General features: G+C 41.7%; 1 protein-coding gene across 2 annotated transcripts in view; it reads right to left on the minus strand.

Annotated features, from left to right (window-relative positions):
* NBAS (NBAS subunit of NRZ tethering complex) overlaps positions 1-15,581 on the minus strand; it is a 179,308-nt gene that overhangs the window by 22,534 nt on the left and 141,193 nt on the right. For both annotated transcript variants that reach the window (XM_053381027.1, XM_053381026.1), the window contains 4 exons: positions 11,233-11,454; positions 9,059-9,261; positions 7,640-7,729; positions 1,472-1,667 (listed from right to left, as the gene is read on the minus strand). In XM_053381027.1, the coding sequence (XP_053237002.1) occupies positions 1,472-1,667; positions 7,640-7,729; positions 9,059-9,261; positions 11,233-11,454 (711 nt within the window). The remainder of the gene's footprint in view (positions 1-1,471; positions 1,668-7,639; positions 7,730-9,058; positions 9,262-11,232; positions 11,455-15,581) is intronic.

Here is a 15,581-nt window from a genome sequence, read left to right on the forward strand (position 1 = left end):
ATTATAACAACATACAAAGTTTTATGTTCACCCTCAAACTCCAAAGAGGTGTGAAATATTTTAATTCACATGGCAAAGGCTTCAGTATATGGATACGTACCCCCCCCCCCATTATGATATTTTATGCTATTTATTTAATTTATATACTGCCCTATACCAGAGTTCTCAGGGCGGTTCACAGAATAAAATCAAAATATAAAACCACAAAATACATAATCAAAATAAAAACAACCCAATAGCATCCCCTCCCAATATATATAATTCTGATATCAATAGTTTGTTTGCCTTTCCACTGGTCATCTTTGTCGTTAATGATAAGGGTTAAATATTTTTCATTGTTTTAAAATCAAACAGATATGACATTCCAGTATTTCTGAAAGAAATGTCCTCTATACTGTATTTCTTCAAAACCTCATAATAATTCATTATTACCACAAGACAAAGCTATCTGCTGAATATCTAACTGTTGGATATTTCAGTAGAGCAATCCTTGTGTTTTCACTGACAATTAGTACAGAACAATGATTATCTGGGGGGGGGGGGGGTTTAAGCCATCAAATGTAAAATGAGGACATGAAAATCTCTAGGCCCATGAGGCAGACTGAGAAAACCTGCAACAGATTTTGTTAGTTTATTATTACTGCCTTTTTACTGCCAGGGAGAGGGGTTTGTGAGATTTTCCTGTCTCGGGTACCAGAATTAGTTGGCTGGCCTTGACTTGAAGATTATTTGCTCCTCTGCCTCAGGTAGCAAAATGCTTTGGACTGCTCCTGAAAATACCACTCCCATAATCTTCGTAGTAGGATCAAAATAGACCCTGAAGGCAGGAGTGATACATACTTGAATATAAAGTACAAAGAAAAAGAAGCCGTGAGCTACAGAACCCCATTAGACTTGAAGGCTTCCAGCCCATACACCCCCAACTCCCACCAGTAATAATATGGGAGCCACAAATGGTTTTGAATATTACACAAAGTAGGGGGAGGGGACGTTCTAGTTTGGTTATGCTGAGACTTTTTGGATCTTGAGCTCTTCATCTAGACTTATTATGCAAAACACAATAGTAACGATCCACACCATATACACAACTTTTCATGATATATGACCCAGCTGCAGTTGTTCTTTCTAGTTTAATTCCCTCACCCCCATTTATAATGATTATGTTTCATTAAAATTACCAACAGTGCTGCTGGGGAACCCATTAGCAAATGAAAAAATCGCAACGTACATTGATATGGAGGTTGGGAACAACATTAAGAAGCCAATGTTGTGAACTGGGACCTGCAGATACAATTTTTATTTTTTAAAAATAAAATAATCTTTGACAAGAAAAGTATACTCATCCCCAGTATTCTGAAACTGATTCACTGACAGCCAAAGTTAGTGTTAATTTCTATACATTAAATTGTTTGTCCTTTCTTTAAAGGCAACCCAGAATCGTTTTAAAGCATCACCATTCAAGATGACCTACCTGTGTCTGGGGCCAACAGGCCTTGAGAACAGCTTGAGTTCTGAAGAGCACGAGCAGCTTGCTGTCTTCGTCACTAAGGTGAAAGGCTTGCTCCAAAATCTGCAGGACTTTAATGCGGGGCTTCACGGGCAAAGAATCATCTCCACAAAATGGTCTAAGCCAAGCCAAGAGATCATCTGAAGACACTAGGTTCTCACTGCAATCAGATCAACAGTCACATGTGTTAAATATTATTTTTATCCAATTTTATAACGCACGCATACGTGTTCTACAAGCAGTGCTTTTTTCCTAAAAAAATATTTAGGGATACTCTCGTATTGAAATACTGCCCCTCAATGAGGCCAAACTTTGTTGTTGTTGTTGTTGTTTAGTCGTTTAGTCGTGTCCGACTCTTCGTGACCCCATGGACCAGAGCACGCCAGGCACCTCTGTCCTCCACTACCTCCCGCAGTTTAGTCAAACTCATGCTGGTAACCTCGAAAACACTATCCAACCATCTCATCCTCTGTCGCCCCCTTCTCCTTGTGCCCTCCATCTTTCCCAGCATCAGTGTCTTCTCCAGGGAGTCTTCTCTTCTCATGAGGTGGCCAAAGTACTGGAGCCTCAGCTTCACAATCTGTCCTTCCAGTGAGCACTTAGGGCTGATTTCATTAAGAATGGATGCATTTGATCTTCTTGCAGTCCATGGGACTCTCAAGAGTCTTCTCCAGCACCATAATTCAAAAGCATCAATTCTTCGGCGATCAGCCTTCTTTATGGTCCAGCTCTCACTTCCATACATCACTACTGGGAAAACCATGGCTTTAACTATACGGACCTTTGTTGGCAAGGTGACGTCTCTACTTCTCAAGATGCTGTCTAGGCCTGTCATTGCCCTTCTCCCAAGAAGCAGGCGTCTTTTAATTTCGTGGCTGCTGTCACCATCTGCAGTGATCATGGAGCCCAAGAAAGTAAAATCTCTCACTGCCTCCATTTCTTCCCCTTCTATTTGCCAGGAGGTGATGGGACCAGTGGCCATGATCTTCGTTTTTTTGATGTTGAGCTTCAGACCATATTTTGCACTCTCCTCTTTCACCCTCATTAAAAGGTTCTTTAATTCCTCCTCACTTTCTGCCATCAAGGTTGTGTCATCTGCATATCTGAGGTTGTTGATATTTCTTCCGGCAATCTTAATTCCAGCTTGGGATTCATCCAGCCCAGCCTTTCACATGATGTATTCTGCGTATAAATTAAATAAGCAGGGAGACAAAATACAGCCTTGTCGTACGCCTTTCCCAATTTTGAACCAATCAGTTGTTCCATATCCAGTTCTAACTGTAGCTTCTTGTCCCACATAGAGATTTCTCAGGAGACAGATGAGGTGATCAGGCACTCCCATTTCTTTAAGAACTTGCCATAGTTTGCTGTGGTCGACACAGTCAAAGGCTTTTGCATAGTCAATGAAGCAGAAGTAGATGTCTTTCTGGAACTCTCTAGCTTTCTCCATAATCCAGCGCATGTTTGCAATTTGGTCTCTAGTTCCTCTGCCTCTTCTAAATCCAGCTTGCACTTCTGGGAGTTCTCGATCCACATACTGTTTGAGCCTTCCTTGTAGAATTTTAAGCATAACCTTGCTAGCGTGTGAAATGAGTGCAATTGTACGGTAGTTGGAGCATTCTTTGGCACTGCCCTTCTTTGGGATTGGGATGTAGACTGATCTTCTCCAATCTTCTGGCCACTGCTGAGTTTTCCAAATTTGCTGGCATATTGAGTGTAGCACCTTAACAGCATCGAGGCCAAACTTAGATTCACAAAATGTTTAGAGGTGTGTGTACCCCTGCGTACCCCCCCAAAAAAATCACTGTCTACAAGTAAGGACCTGGTTCTTTTTATACTCCTAAGAATTACACTTTGTTACGTTGATGATGAATGTAACAGGAATATTTGTTATTAAAAATGAAGACTAGTAAAAATGAAGACATGCAAAGAAATACACGTTAAAGGGAAGAGTTGACAATCACTGACTGATACATTATTTTGTTCAAAAGTTAATCTTCTTAGACATAGGACTGGATGGCAGACAATGTTTCTGACACTCAGAACATCTACAAAGATAATCCACAGTGGTTTGAAAGTGCTAAGCCAGGAAATTCCCAGGTATATCAAGAAATCAATCCATAAGCTCCATCATATGTGTTTCAATGTCTCCACAAAACGAGTAACCACACTCATCTGTGATAAAGGGAAGGGTTTGTTATTTTTTTAGTCGATAAGATGGTTGCACTTAGACTTCTAAGTGTAAAAAAACCCTCAGCTTTTCCATGCAGTAAATGTACAAGTTATTGAGAATGGGTTCCAAATTAAATGTATTGGAACCATTCTGGGTACTTCATTACAACATTGCAAAAATGATTTGAAAACAAGGAACTGTCCAAAAGCAGTATGCAATATGATATGCGGTGTGGTGGAACCAAAGTCGTGTCTCTATACAGGTGACTCTCAACTTATGTGGGAGTTATGTTCCAGGGATGATGATGATGATACCTTGCAAGTATTTAAGTGTCCTGTTGGAGCTTTCTATGTCCAAAATAAAGGGATTTATGTGGGTTATGTTTAAGGGTCCTTGAAACCCACCTCTGACCCAGAATCTCCACAAAGATCTCTTTGGAGAGAATCTCACTGAGCACGTGCATCCTCTCATAATATCTTAATTTCTCAGCCCCTCGAGTGAATCTCAAAAGCTACATTTGTAGAAGCAGCATGCAGACAAGTGAAATTAATGTGCTTCACAGCACTTTGGGGGGGGGGGTTGCGCACAGATACATGAGGCATGTCAGACAGCCACTTCTACAAAGAGACTGCAACTCAAGCTTCCATCAGCTCTCTAAAAACCAAAAAAGCCCTTTTAAGAAAGTCATTTGTGACCAACGAACATGCAGAGATCAAACACTCAAATATTTGATCCAAACACTCTAATCAGCAAGCAAAGATACTGATGTCTAATTTTAAATTCTTCTTATTTCATACTTTAGAAGTCACAAGATCAATAGACAAAGAAAAACACACCAGAACTTCAATGACATAATATTTCCTTGTCTAGAAACCAACTATAATGCCCAGAAGCAAAATAGTGGGGGGAAATGATTTTTTTTATATAAAAACATTTTCAACATTTCTCTTTTCCCTTTACTACTAAAGGCATCTGCATAAAAGCTTCCTTGCTTCTGTGTTAGCTTTGGAGGCTCTTGCACAAATTCCTCTGTGGCAGCAAGTAATTTTGACTTTTTTCCTTATTTGCATGAGAATGAACTACTGATGCAAAAGGTTCTCTTTGATGCACTTCTCTACTTCCCTAGGAAAGGTGCACTGGAAAAAGTGTCCCACAGCAACTAATTAGCACGGAACTTATTTTTTCTTTATAGGAAATGTTATGGCAACTTATCCATTTCAGCACAAGTCTTTGCTCAACAACGGTCAGCAAAATTAAAACCTGGTTGGCAAAGGAAATGGACAGATTATAGGTTTTGAGTTCATGTCACAATACTTCTGCACAAAAATCAGCTACAGATCATCTAGCAGCAAAGCTATGGTGATCATGAAAGGCAAACTCATGGGGCATCAGGATCCTAGCTTAAGCACTCAGCTTCCTTTCTGGTCCTACCAAAGCCTAGTAAGCTGAGCATTCCACTTCCAGATGGTCAGTGAGGGGTCTCTGGGACATAATCAAGGCTTTAAGATCCTTCTAAGAATTTGCTGATTCTTAGAGGTTCTACAGAGGTTCTGTTTCATAGAACCATAGAATCATGTATATATATAGACACACACATACACACAGTGGTACCTCGGGTTACATATGCTTCAGGTTACATACGCTTCAGGTTACAGACTCCGCTAACCCATGAATAGTACCTTGGGTTAAGAACTTTGCTTCAGGATGAGAACAGAAATCGTGCTCTGGCGGCACAGCGGCAGCAGGAGGCCCCATTAGCTAAAGTGGTGCTTCAGGTTAAGAACAGTTTAAGGTTAAGAACAGACTTCCAGAACAAATTAAGTACTTAACCCGAGGTACCACTGCATGTGTGTGTGTGTGTGTGTGTGTATACACACACACACACACACCACTTAATCAGAAAGTATCTCTAAGCAGTTTACACCCCAATGTAAAATATTTAAAAAAACAAAAAGGAATAAAAAGATTTTAAAAAGCAGACAATAACATTATCGATACCAGCAGCTCCCCATTTACATGGGGGTTACGTTCTGAGGCACCGCACATCTAAGTGAAATCATGTATATTTACTGTTTCAAACCCACGTTTACTGTTTCAAGCCTGAAGTGCTCTATCACAAACTTGGTTCAAATGGACACATCCCAGTAACTATTTGACCTTTTCAGGGAGAAGCTGATCCAAAGCAAAGCATTGGCAAAACTGCATACAGGGAAGAGAATTAGGAAGGAGGCAATTCGCAGTTACCCAGAAGGAATCACTGGTCTACATCGTTGGACATCTTTATGTCTAATACATAGTTTTCCACAAGGAGCAAACGGCTTCAGGTGCAACAGGAATCGTAGAATTGGAAGGGACCATGAGGATTGTCTAGTCCAATGCAGGAATCTTTTGCCTAACATGGAGCCTGAACCCACAGCCCTGAGATGAACAATCTCTTGCTCTACTGACTGAGCTAGGAGCAGTAAAGAGGAATCTCATCTTAAACACTCCCCCCTCCAACTCCCTATGCCTTTGTCCTTTTACGAGTTCCAAACGGCTATAAATAAATGCGTAAATAATGTTGTAGTATTCATTGGTGATATTTCAAACTGACACCGAGCTTTTCAAAGGAAAGAGGCTGCAGGTAGAATGTGATTTATATTGTAACTAACGGTTGCTATATTCATCCTAACAAGACAGATGGGAAAGTAATATAAGTCAGAAAACACCAATTCAACCTGTCTGGAAGTATTGAAATAATATGAGCTGACAGTTTAAGTTATCATTTTGTGAAAACTTCAGAAAAATTACTTGGCGCCTGCTATTCTCTTTATGCCCCATCTCTCGGAGAATTGGTTCTAAATTAGAAATGAGGCTTCAGAGTGAGCAGCATTCAAAACGTAAATTAAAAAGTGGAAAAATTAAAAAGGAAACTGTGGAGACCCTGGTTTCAAAAGTTACCCAGGCTCATTTTTCAAATGACAGCAACATCTGAAGGACGCAATTTATATTTGGTTCTCCACAACGAATGAAAGGCGGCGGAGGTAAATAACGTTTCATAAAATATCGATTTTGAGCGTTGTCTGTTGCTATGCTGATATATCAAAGTAGAGCTAAAAGCTGCAAAAATAACAGGAAACAAAAAAAAACCAAAAATAGGAATCTTTGAACAATGTTACAGGGTTACCGCAGAAACAGTGGTCAATGGTAGGAGACCTTAATGCTCATTTAACCAGACTTCTGAATGAGTAAACTAATAATAATAATAATAATAATAATAATTTATTATTTATACCCTGCCCATCTGGCTGCATTTCCCTAGCTACTCTGGGCTGCTCCCAGAAGAATATTATTATTAATATTAATAAGAATAAGAATAAGTGATAAAACATCAAACATTAAAAGCTTCCCTAAACAGGGCAGCCTTCAGATGTCTACTAAAAGTCAAACAGTTGTTTATTTCCTTGGCATCTGGTGGGAGGGTGTTCCACAGAGCGGGCGCCACTACCAAGAATGCCCTCTGCCTGGTTCCCTGTAACTTCACTTCTCGCAGTGAGGGAACCACCAAAAGGCCTTCAGAGCTGGACCTCAGTGGGAGGGTACCACTACCGAAAAGGTGCTCTGCCCTTTAGGGGAACTCACATGCTTGGCATGACTTTGCAACTGGAGGAGTCAAGTGAAAGGTGTCAGAGGCATTCGTGCATTTCAGGTTGAATATGAGTAGACCTGCAGGACTGATGGATGGGTATGGGTCTCTCTCTTTATGTGTGTGTGTGTGTGTGTTTGTTTGGGTTTTCACTCATGTCCCTATCACTATCTGCATTTTGAGCATAGTGGGGACTATACAAATTCCTCGGGGGGCGGGTGGGGGGGGGGAGAATCAGCACCACAGTGCTTCCACTCTAACATCCAGGACAACTATAGTTTACAAAGGATTAACAAGTGTAGTTCTGTTTGCGATGCACCTACAAAGCTCTTACCCGTTTTCAGCACTTGCGTGGACCGCAGACACAATACTTTCTAATATCTGGAAAGGATCTTTTTTGAAAGGAGACTGGCCACCGCTTTCACTATTGAGGGAAAGAAACGAAAGCAATGTTGTAGAAACACACGCTTCAGAAAGAAGCATTTCAGAATCCTTAATGCTTAAGAGTGTGTAATTCTATGCTATTTATCCAGCAGCAAATCACGGCAAATGGCACATTTTCCTACGCGGATGTTGCCTTTTATCACTGTCACAACAAATAAAAAAGGAAATATGAAGCTATAATGCCAGACCCCCAATTATGCCAAAGGGAGAAAGACTGGAATAATTTGTTGCCAGAGTTTTACTGTAGTTGCTTGCCGTAAGTCACCATAAAACTCACGGGTGAAGTCAGACTCTCATACCACTTTTGCTGAATGGCTTGTGTGTTGAGAAGCAGAATCTAGCGCATGAACTGGGGGCTTGCAAAAGGCTCATGAATGCTTGAGCCCTCACCAGAAATTTCACTCCCTTCTATTCCTTTGCCATGTTGCAAAAAACTTATCTTCAGGCTAGGGTAGGGTTGCCATACACCCAGGAAATCCCAGACATGTCCTCTTTTGGGGGGGGGGCAACATGCTCATCTGGGGGAATTCTCACAATTTAGAGCAATTGTCCAGGTTTTCAGAAAAAAAATTGTATGTGGCTCTGGTTCAGGTTCGGGTTCAGACTTGGGCGGCCTGGGCTCTGGCTTGGTCTTGGGCTCAGCAGTGGCTCGGGCTCAACAACTTTTTGTGTCCCGCTTTTTACCTCATAAATATGGCAACCCTAGGCTAGGGAGAATGTGGCAGCAGTGGAAATGGCAGGGGGTACCCAAGCGTGTTTCCACGCCCGGGACAAAACTACTGGTCTCATTATCCCTGGTGGAAAAATTGTCAGCCTGCACATCTCTCCCACATGTGGTTTTTCTTCATCAGGCTATGAAACTAGGTACTTGGCTCAGGGGACAGGGGGAAGCAGTGAGTGGGCAGAATGAAGGTGAGCAGCACCTGGTTCACCCTTTCCATAGCAGGCCCAGGAAATGCCTTGATACTTTTTTGTGCACATTTGAACTGGGGAACTGAAGTAATGTTGGTTGTGGTTTAGGGGAGGTCAAGATGGAGAGCCTTCTCTGTCTTTGACCCCACAGTGTCAAACCTAGAAATGACTGCCATTCTCTGTGCAATACATGACAATTTAGGCAGGTGGTTGCTGATTAGTTTATAGGTGGGGTTCCCCCCCCCCGTTTGTTGGATTAAATCCAGGAAGTATGTTTCAGAGCTTTTCATTAATGGAATGTGGGTTAGGTGGGCCTCATGTAAAAATTAAACCTAAGCATTCAATTAAATTCAAGAATACACTTTCAAGGGTCTGTGGGTATGCAAGTTTAACTTACCTTAAAGCACCCACCACTTTATTTACCGCTGTCCTTACTATATCGCTAGGCGAGAGTCCCAGATCTCCAACAGCAACATCCAATAGTTTCTGTATCATATCCAGGGGCTGACCATCTATACACATAGTTACAGCTTGCTCATTGATTTTCTCTTTTTCTGACCGGGATAAATCATACTGGTGCCCATATTCTCTTAGTATATCCTGGAGAGAGAGAGAGGTATTTTAAATGCACATGGAGCAGTCAACTTTTCCTTTGCGGGATTTATGCTCAATAGGTCAACCTTAATTAAAACTTCCGCTGCTCACTGAAGACACAAGAAAAGACTTTCCCAAAACACTCGAAACAGAAAGCTCTAGACTGCACACCAATAAATTACAACAGGAGTTATTACTTCCATCACTGCACAAAGCAATTTTAGGAACTAATCAGATAGGACTAGAAACTCATAATGCTGTTTTAAAAATGTCCATGCTTACGTATTTCTGTGTAAGTTTCTACTGCTTTTAGTATAAGTGGGCTTTACAGCACCCTGAAAATGGATTTGATGTGATAAGCTGTGTCCAAAGGATGTTACTGCTACCATAATATAATACAAGTATTAAGTGGTCGTGGGTTACACTCAGAATTGTAGAGTTGAAAGGGACCCCGAGGGTCATATAGCCCAACCTCCTGTAATGCTGGAATTCTGCCCACAGCCATCCCTGAGTGGGCTTGAACCGCCAACCATCTGGTTAACAGTCAGATGTACTGACCCACAGCACCACTGGAGGGATTTTATCCAGTGCTCCCAGTCCGCTAGGGCAAGGGCCTTTAAGGTAGTGGGGGTTCATTTCTCAAAGTTGCACAGCAGAGACACTACTTTTTTTTTACTTTCCTATCCTCTACAAATTGAACATAGAAATGCAAAATTTCTACCTGTGGAACCTCTGGCCCAAGCGGATCTCCTTTTGCAAGATGCTAGCAATATAACCTCATCATCAATTCTTTATGACAATGCTATGCTGGATACAACCCCATAAAATATTAACTCAACACTGCCAACATTATTTAATTGGAGGTCAGGTGAGTGAAAACAGAGTCAAGGAACTCCAACTGCGGCTAAGTTCTCGTGAAGTTTCAGGAGGTTCTCAGCTAACTTCTTCCAGAAACATTCACGGAGAAAGGATTCTAGTTGTCTCCAATGGTGGCTTTGCCTTAGCAGAAAGTGCTTCCCTCACATAAGCAGAAAGTGCTTGACTCACATAAGTCAAGGCACCTGATTTTCACGGAACCCCACCCTCAATTCAGCCCTCTACACCATATCCCATTCTGTTTCAGAAGACCCCATAGCCATCAGGAACAGTACAGGTGGTGTGGTGTTAAGTGGGTAGGAGAGAGTAAATCAAACCCAGTCACCATCAGATACAACCCTGTTAATCGAAAGAGCCATGTCAAAAAACATCCATTTTAAAAATGTACCTACCATTGGTATCTCATGTATTTGAAGAATGAAACTTTAAAGGTACATTGAAAGTTAAGTTTCTCATACCTGAGCCCCTGTGCTGTATTTTTGAGGAACTGTTTAAAGGGGTAAGGGAATGGGGGATCGTTTTTTTGATAAAATCCAGAAACACCAAGTCCAGTAAAACAACATGAATGAGACAGAACAGCTGGAGGTGGGAACGAAACAGCCACCAAGTGTTAAATTAAATAATAAAAATGGGAAATGGGTAACAAGTACATACATATAATGCACATCCATCTATGACTTTTTTTCCTGGGTTTCTGGGGTTTTTCCTGTTGTTATTCCGTTTCTCACAGCTACAATAAACCTACCATTAAAATTATGGACTGGTCATTTCTTCGTCAGAGGGCAAACTTAGCAGGGGATCAAATACTTTCCCCCCTCACTGTATAGGCAGATGACTTATCAACCATGCAGGTATGTTACCAATTTATTTGGGCTGGGGAGTAGACTGCTAAACATTAAGTAGTATCAAGGTGGCTTGCAACAATAAACATACAATATATAAGATATCTAAAAACTGTTTCCCAAAATGATACTGCCAGTGAGCCAACCCGTTCTTCTGAGAAAGCCTATAGAAATGCGCATGTGTGTGTGTTCAGCATCGCAAATAATTATTATGTGTAACACTGATTTGGTCAGTTTTTTTCATTAAAAAATCATTTACCTGGTCACTGTTTTTAAGGGAAGAAATAAAGCTATGGCTAAGTGTTTCCAGGTGTGCGAGAGATTGCTGTAGGTGACTCAAAGCATCTTCATAAGTGATTTGCCTGCCAGGCATGTCTTCTGCATGGTCTCCCTCAGAGGACCTTTTCCCAGCCTTTTCGGCGATGTGTTTCACTGACTTAATAGCCTTCCTCGTCATCTCTACCCGGGAATCAACCGACAGCTGAGAAAAGATAATGCACGTTTCATCATAAATTGTCACATGCAATGCAAGGTGTATCTGGATACAAATGAGTAGCTGAGCAAAACATAAACACTGATTAAGGTAATTGTCTTTGCTTCTAAAGGACAAGAATGTGTTAAACGTAACAGAAAATGTGAAAGAGAGCAGCTTTGTTACTTAAAAAGAGCCGTTCCTTTCAAGTTTCTAATCCCATGTTAGCTCGTTCTTTTGTCACGCCTACATCTTCTTGAGCGATTCCATTATCTAACTTTAAAAGTCTTCGTTTTTTAAAAAAGAACCAACACAAATAACTTCCTCTCCTAAAGCATTATAGCCTGTAACAATCTTGAGGCATAACTCTGTATATGCTTTAAATGGTTTCAAAAATTCATTTGAAGCTACCAGCTGGAAGTTTTCCACTCACATTGGAAGATGATTTTTTAAAAATAATAATATTCATGTTAAATATTCATGTCGAAAAGGGTGACTAAGCAGAAAGGCAGCAGAAGGCCTGTACAATTCCATTTTCTTCTTCTAATGAATCTACCTCAAAGGCGCACAGTGGTTTCCAGCCAATTACACAATGCGGCTTTCATTATATTCCTAGGATTGGATGCACCACATCACAAAACCACATTGTTTCAGGTGAGGTGATGGACTGCAGCGCGCCACAGGTACGTGTCCGTCGACTGTGAGCGAGAAATTGTTGCCCCAGAAAGGTGCCAACATATTAAATAACATTTCTCAGCTACGACGTCAGTCCTGAACCATAAACTATCCTCAACAGCAGGGCAAGCTACTCTTGAGTATACCTCCTAAAGGTGAGCTATTTTTAATTCATTCACAGTGTGTCCACTGGCCTGGAGAAAGAGAAATTGAGTTTTTATCCCATTGGCCCATTTATCCTCAGGCTTTATAGTTATTGAATGCCCAATATCCATGATAAATTCCAGTTCATGTACTTCATTGGGCTGTCTTCATCTTTTATGTGGTGTTTTTAGCACACGGAGTGCTGCAACGCGCCTTCCATAAGCTAATGCATAACTATTTATTTAGCTTGCAAATAACTTGACTTGTTCCAAAGGCCAAGGAACTATGCTCGTATAACAAAGGGTCTGCAAAACACATGGAATGTGTTTATGTTTCATTCGTTCATCGCCTCGTACCAAAACATTATCACAGTAACTTAATTCGCAGAGCAGAGTATACAGTACAAATGGAGCAGTTACATAAAAAATTAAAGCACAACTGTTACTGTATTCCTTTCGGCGTCTGCTAAAAGAATTCTTGTTTAGACAAGCTTACCCAGATGCTTCGGAAGTTGGCTTGAATTTTAATCTGTTTTAGTATTTTAAGTTTTTGTACGTTTTAACGTTCATCGTTTTATCTTTTCGTAGACACTTTTGAGGGCTCCCCCCCCTCTTATAATCAAGCGGTGTATAATGGTTATAAAGTAAACAAACAAATAAAAATGATCATACATTAAATCTCCCAAATGAAGAACCACCCCCTGCCCCGCTGCGTATTCTCATAAAAACCCACCAAGCAGCAGAAAGTTAAGAATAAAATGTCTGGGAGAAGTGGGAAAATGTTACTGTCAGTTCCAGGCAAGACTCCTAAGTCAGGGTGGACACTACATAAAGGGTCCTCACTCTTATTTATACTGTCCACGCTTCTACTGGAAAAGGCACGCTTACTTGGGAGCAAGCCCCCTTTAAGCTCAGTGGGGCGCGTATGTTTTGAGTAGACACATACACAATTGCACTGCCCGTGTATGAACGCTTACAGACAAGCTCTCAAAAGTGCAGGAGCCATGGGAACACTTCTTGGGGACATCTTCAGCATGGGTAGGCAAACTAAGGCCCGTGGGCCGGATCAGGCCCAATTGCCTTCTGGATCCGGCCCGTGGACTGTCCAGGTATTGCTGTGTGGATCGCCAGCGTGCGTGTTCTTTCCCTCTCCCTCCCTCTGCCTCACACAGTGCCGGCGCTGGCGCCTCCTCCCTCCCTCCTCCTGGCTTCTCCCTGCCCTGCCTAGAGGAGGAAGGGGTCTGGGCTTTATGGTGCCAGCAACAGCAGCACTCGAGCGGCTGCCATTTTAAGCAGCCCCTCTCTGGAGCCCTTTTGCGTGCCGCTCATCGTCCCTCTGCCACCGCCAGTCCCTGCTGCTTGCAAGACACAAGTAAGCAGCCCCCAAAAATATAGTCCGGCCCCCACAAGGTCTGAGGGACAGTGGACTGGCCCCCTTCTGAAAAAGTTTGCTGACCCCTGATCTTCAGGATAAGGCGCACAGATGTAATCAAGAGGGCATTCTTGTTCCCTGGGTTCACACATGCACACTTGATAAACGCATTAAGTGGCACTGCTGAAAATCAAGCGTTGGGCTTAATACCACTCTGTGGAAATGTACATAGGAACCAACCCCTCGTCAATGCCCCAATTTGGATAGCAGGTGCTAGGTTGCGTGTTGCCCTTTAAAAAACCACACCAGCTGCTATTTTGTACTGAACACCATTTATGTGGAGGAGAAAACAGCTTTCCTGGAGTTCACATGACCTGCATCAGAGCATGGAGATAATGGAAAAGAGGCTTCCTTTCATGGAAGGAGCTGATCTCAAGGGGGAGCTCCTACTGTAGGAAATGGGACAGGTTGGGTTTTTTTTGCCAGTCTCCCTTTTCACCTGCAGCCCCCAAAGCAGCTCCCATGCTGTTCCAGTGGGTCAGCCCATCCTCTGGAAGAGCTTTCAAGAGACACAAGAGGTAGGGGAAACTGTGGGGAGATCATGCCCTTTCCTTTAGTGGGAGCTCTTCAGGAGAAGAGTTCCAATTATGGGATCTCTGGTTTCCAGCCCTAAAAATCCTTATTATACTTCAAGCATAAGAAACCAGATTTGGCGCTTACATATTATGCAAAATATATTTTATTAACATATCCATTATTTTTTAAGGAGAACCATTCCCAACCCTTCCCTTGTCTTCTCTGTGCATTAAAATGCTCAAAATCTGGGTAAAGTGATGCAGACGGCCGCATTATGCACACAGTTGGATTGTTCCGTTGGATGCTGAAGAATAGCGAAAGTGTTTGCCATGCTCTGAAGCCACAATGATCTTGAAAGCAGAGATTAGTCCATTTAAAAGAAGAATTCTAGGGCTTTAATTGTACATTCATTTCTGCCTAGTGATAATACGTTTTGATAATGCTACAGTTCATCATTGCCTGCATTTTGCAAAATATGTGAAAAGCATTTTCCTTTTTTGAAAGGGTTTTGATTTTTTTGAGGAGGGTAAAGGATATCTGCTCCCACTATCCAAACTGAATAAAAAGGGTCATATGCAGCCTTCTTTTACATGAGCAGGAGGCAACTGATTTGAAACATAAATGAAATTTCACTCCTAAGCTTTATTATCAGGAACAAGCTACCAGCTTGCACACTCTTATCAACTGCATTCAATCAGGTTCTATACTGTAGCTGAAAATGGTGCTCTTGCACAAAGGCTGTGTTTTAGATATCATACCAAACCATAATTTAGAATGATGAGAACAAGCCACAATGAGACATAGGCTCATATTCTCCCCTCCCCTCCTTCAGTGTGGCCTTCTGGCAGTTCCCTCACTGCGAGAAGCGAAGTTACAGGGAACCAGGCAGAGGGCCTTCTCGGTAGTGGCGCCCTCCCTGTGGAACACTTTCCCATCAGATGTCAAGGAAATAAACAACCATCTGACTTTTAGAAGACATCTGAAGGCAGCCCTGTTTAGGGAAGTTTTTAATGTTTGGTGTTTTATTGTGTTTTTAATATTCTGTTGGGAGCTGCCCAGAGTGGCTGGGGAGACCCAGCCAGGTGGGCGGGGTATAAGCAATTAAATTATTATTATTATGAAGAGAAACTCAGAAGCTTTTGCTTCCAGTTACCACCTAAACTTCATCTTATCTGAAGTGCACTTTTTCTATTATTAGCAAACCAGCTTCATAAACCATGGTTTCAAACACACAATAGGTAGATTAATCACCATTAGTTAAGATAATATAACAAGCTGCTGCTAATCTAATTTGGAATCTTCTAAACTGCTTTTTGCTACTGCTCTCTAGAGGAGGAACAGGAAGCACACAAGTGAGAAGTTTATTCGAA

The sequence above is a fragment of the Podarcis raffonei genome, chromosome 3, assembly GCF_027172205.1.
Source record: "Podarcis raffonei isolate rPodRaf1 chromosome 3, rPodRaf1.pri, whole genome shotgun sequence".
In the NCBI taxonomy this organism is placed as follows: Eukaryota; Metazoa; Chordata; class Lepidosauria; order Squamata; family Lacertidae; genus Podarcis; species Podarcis raffonei.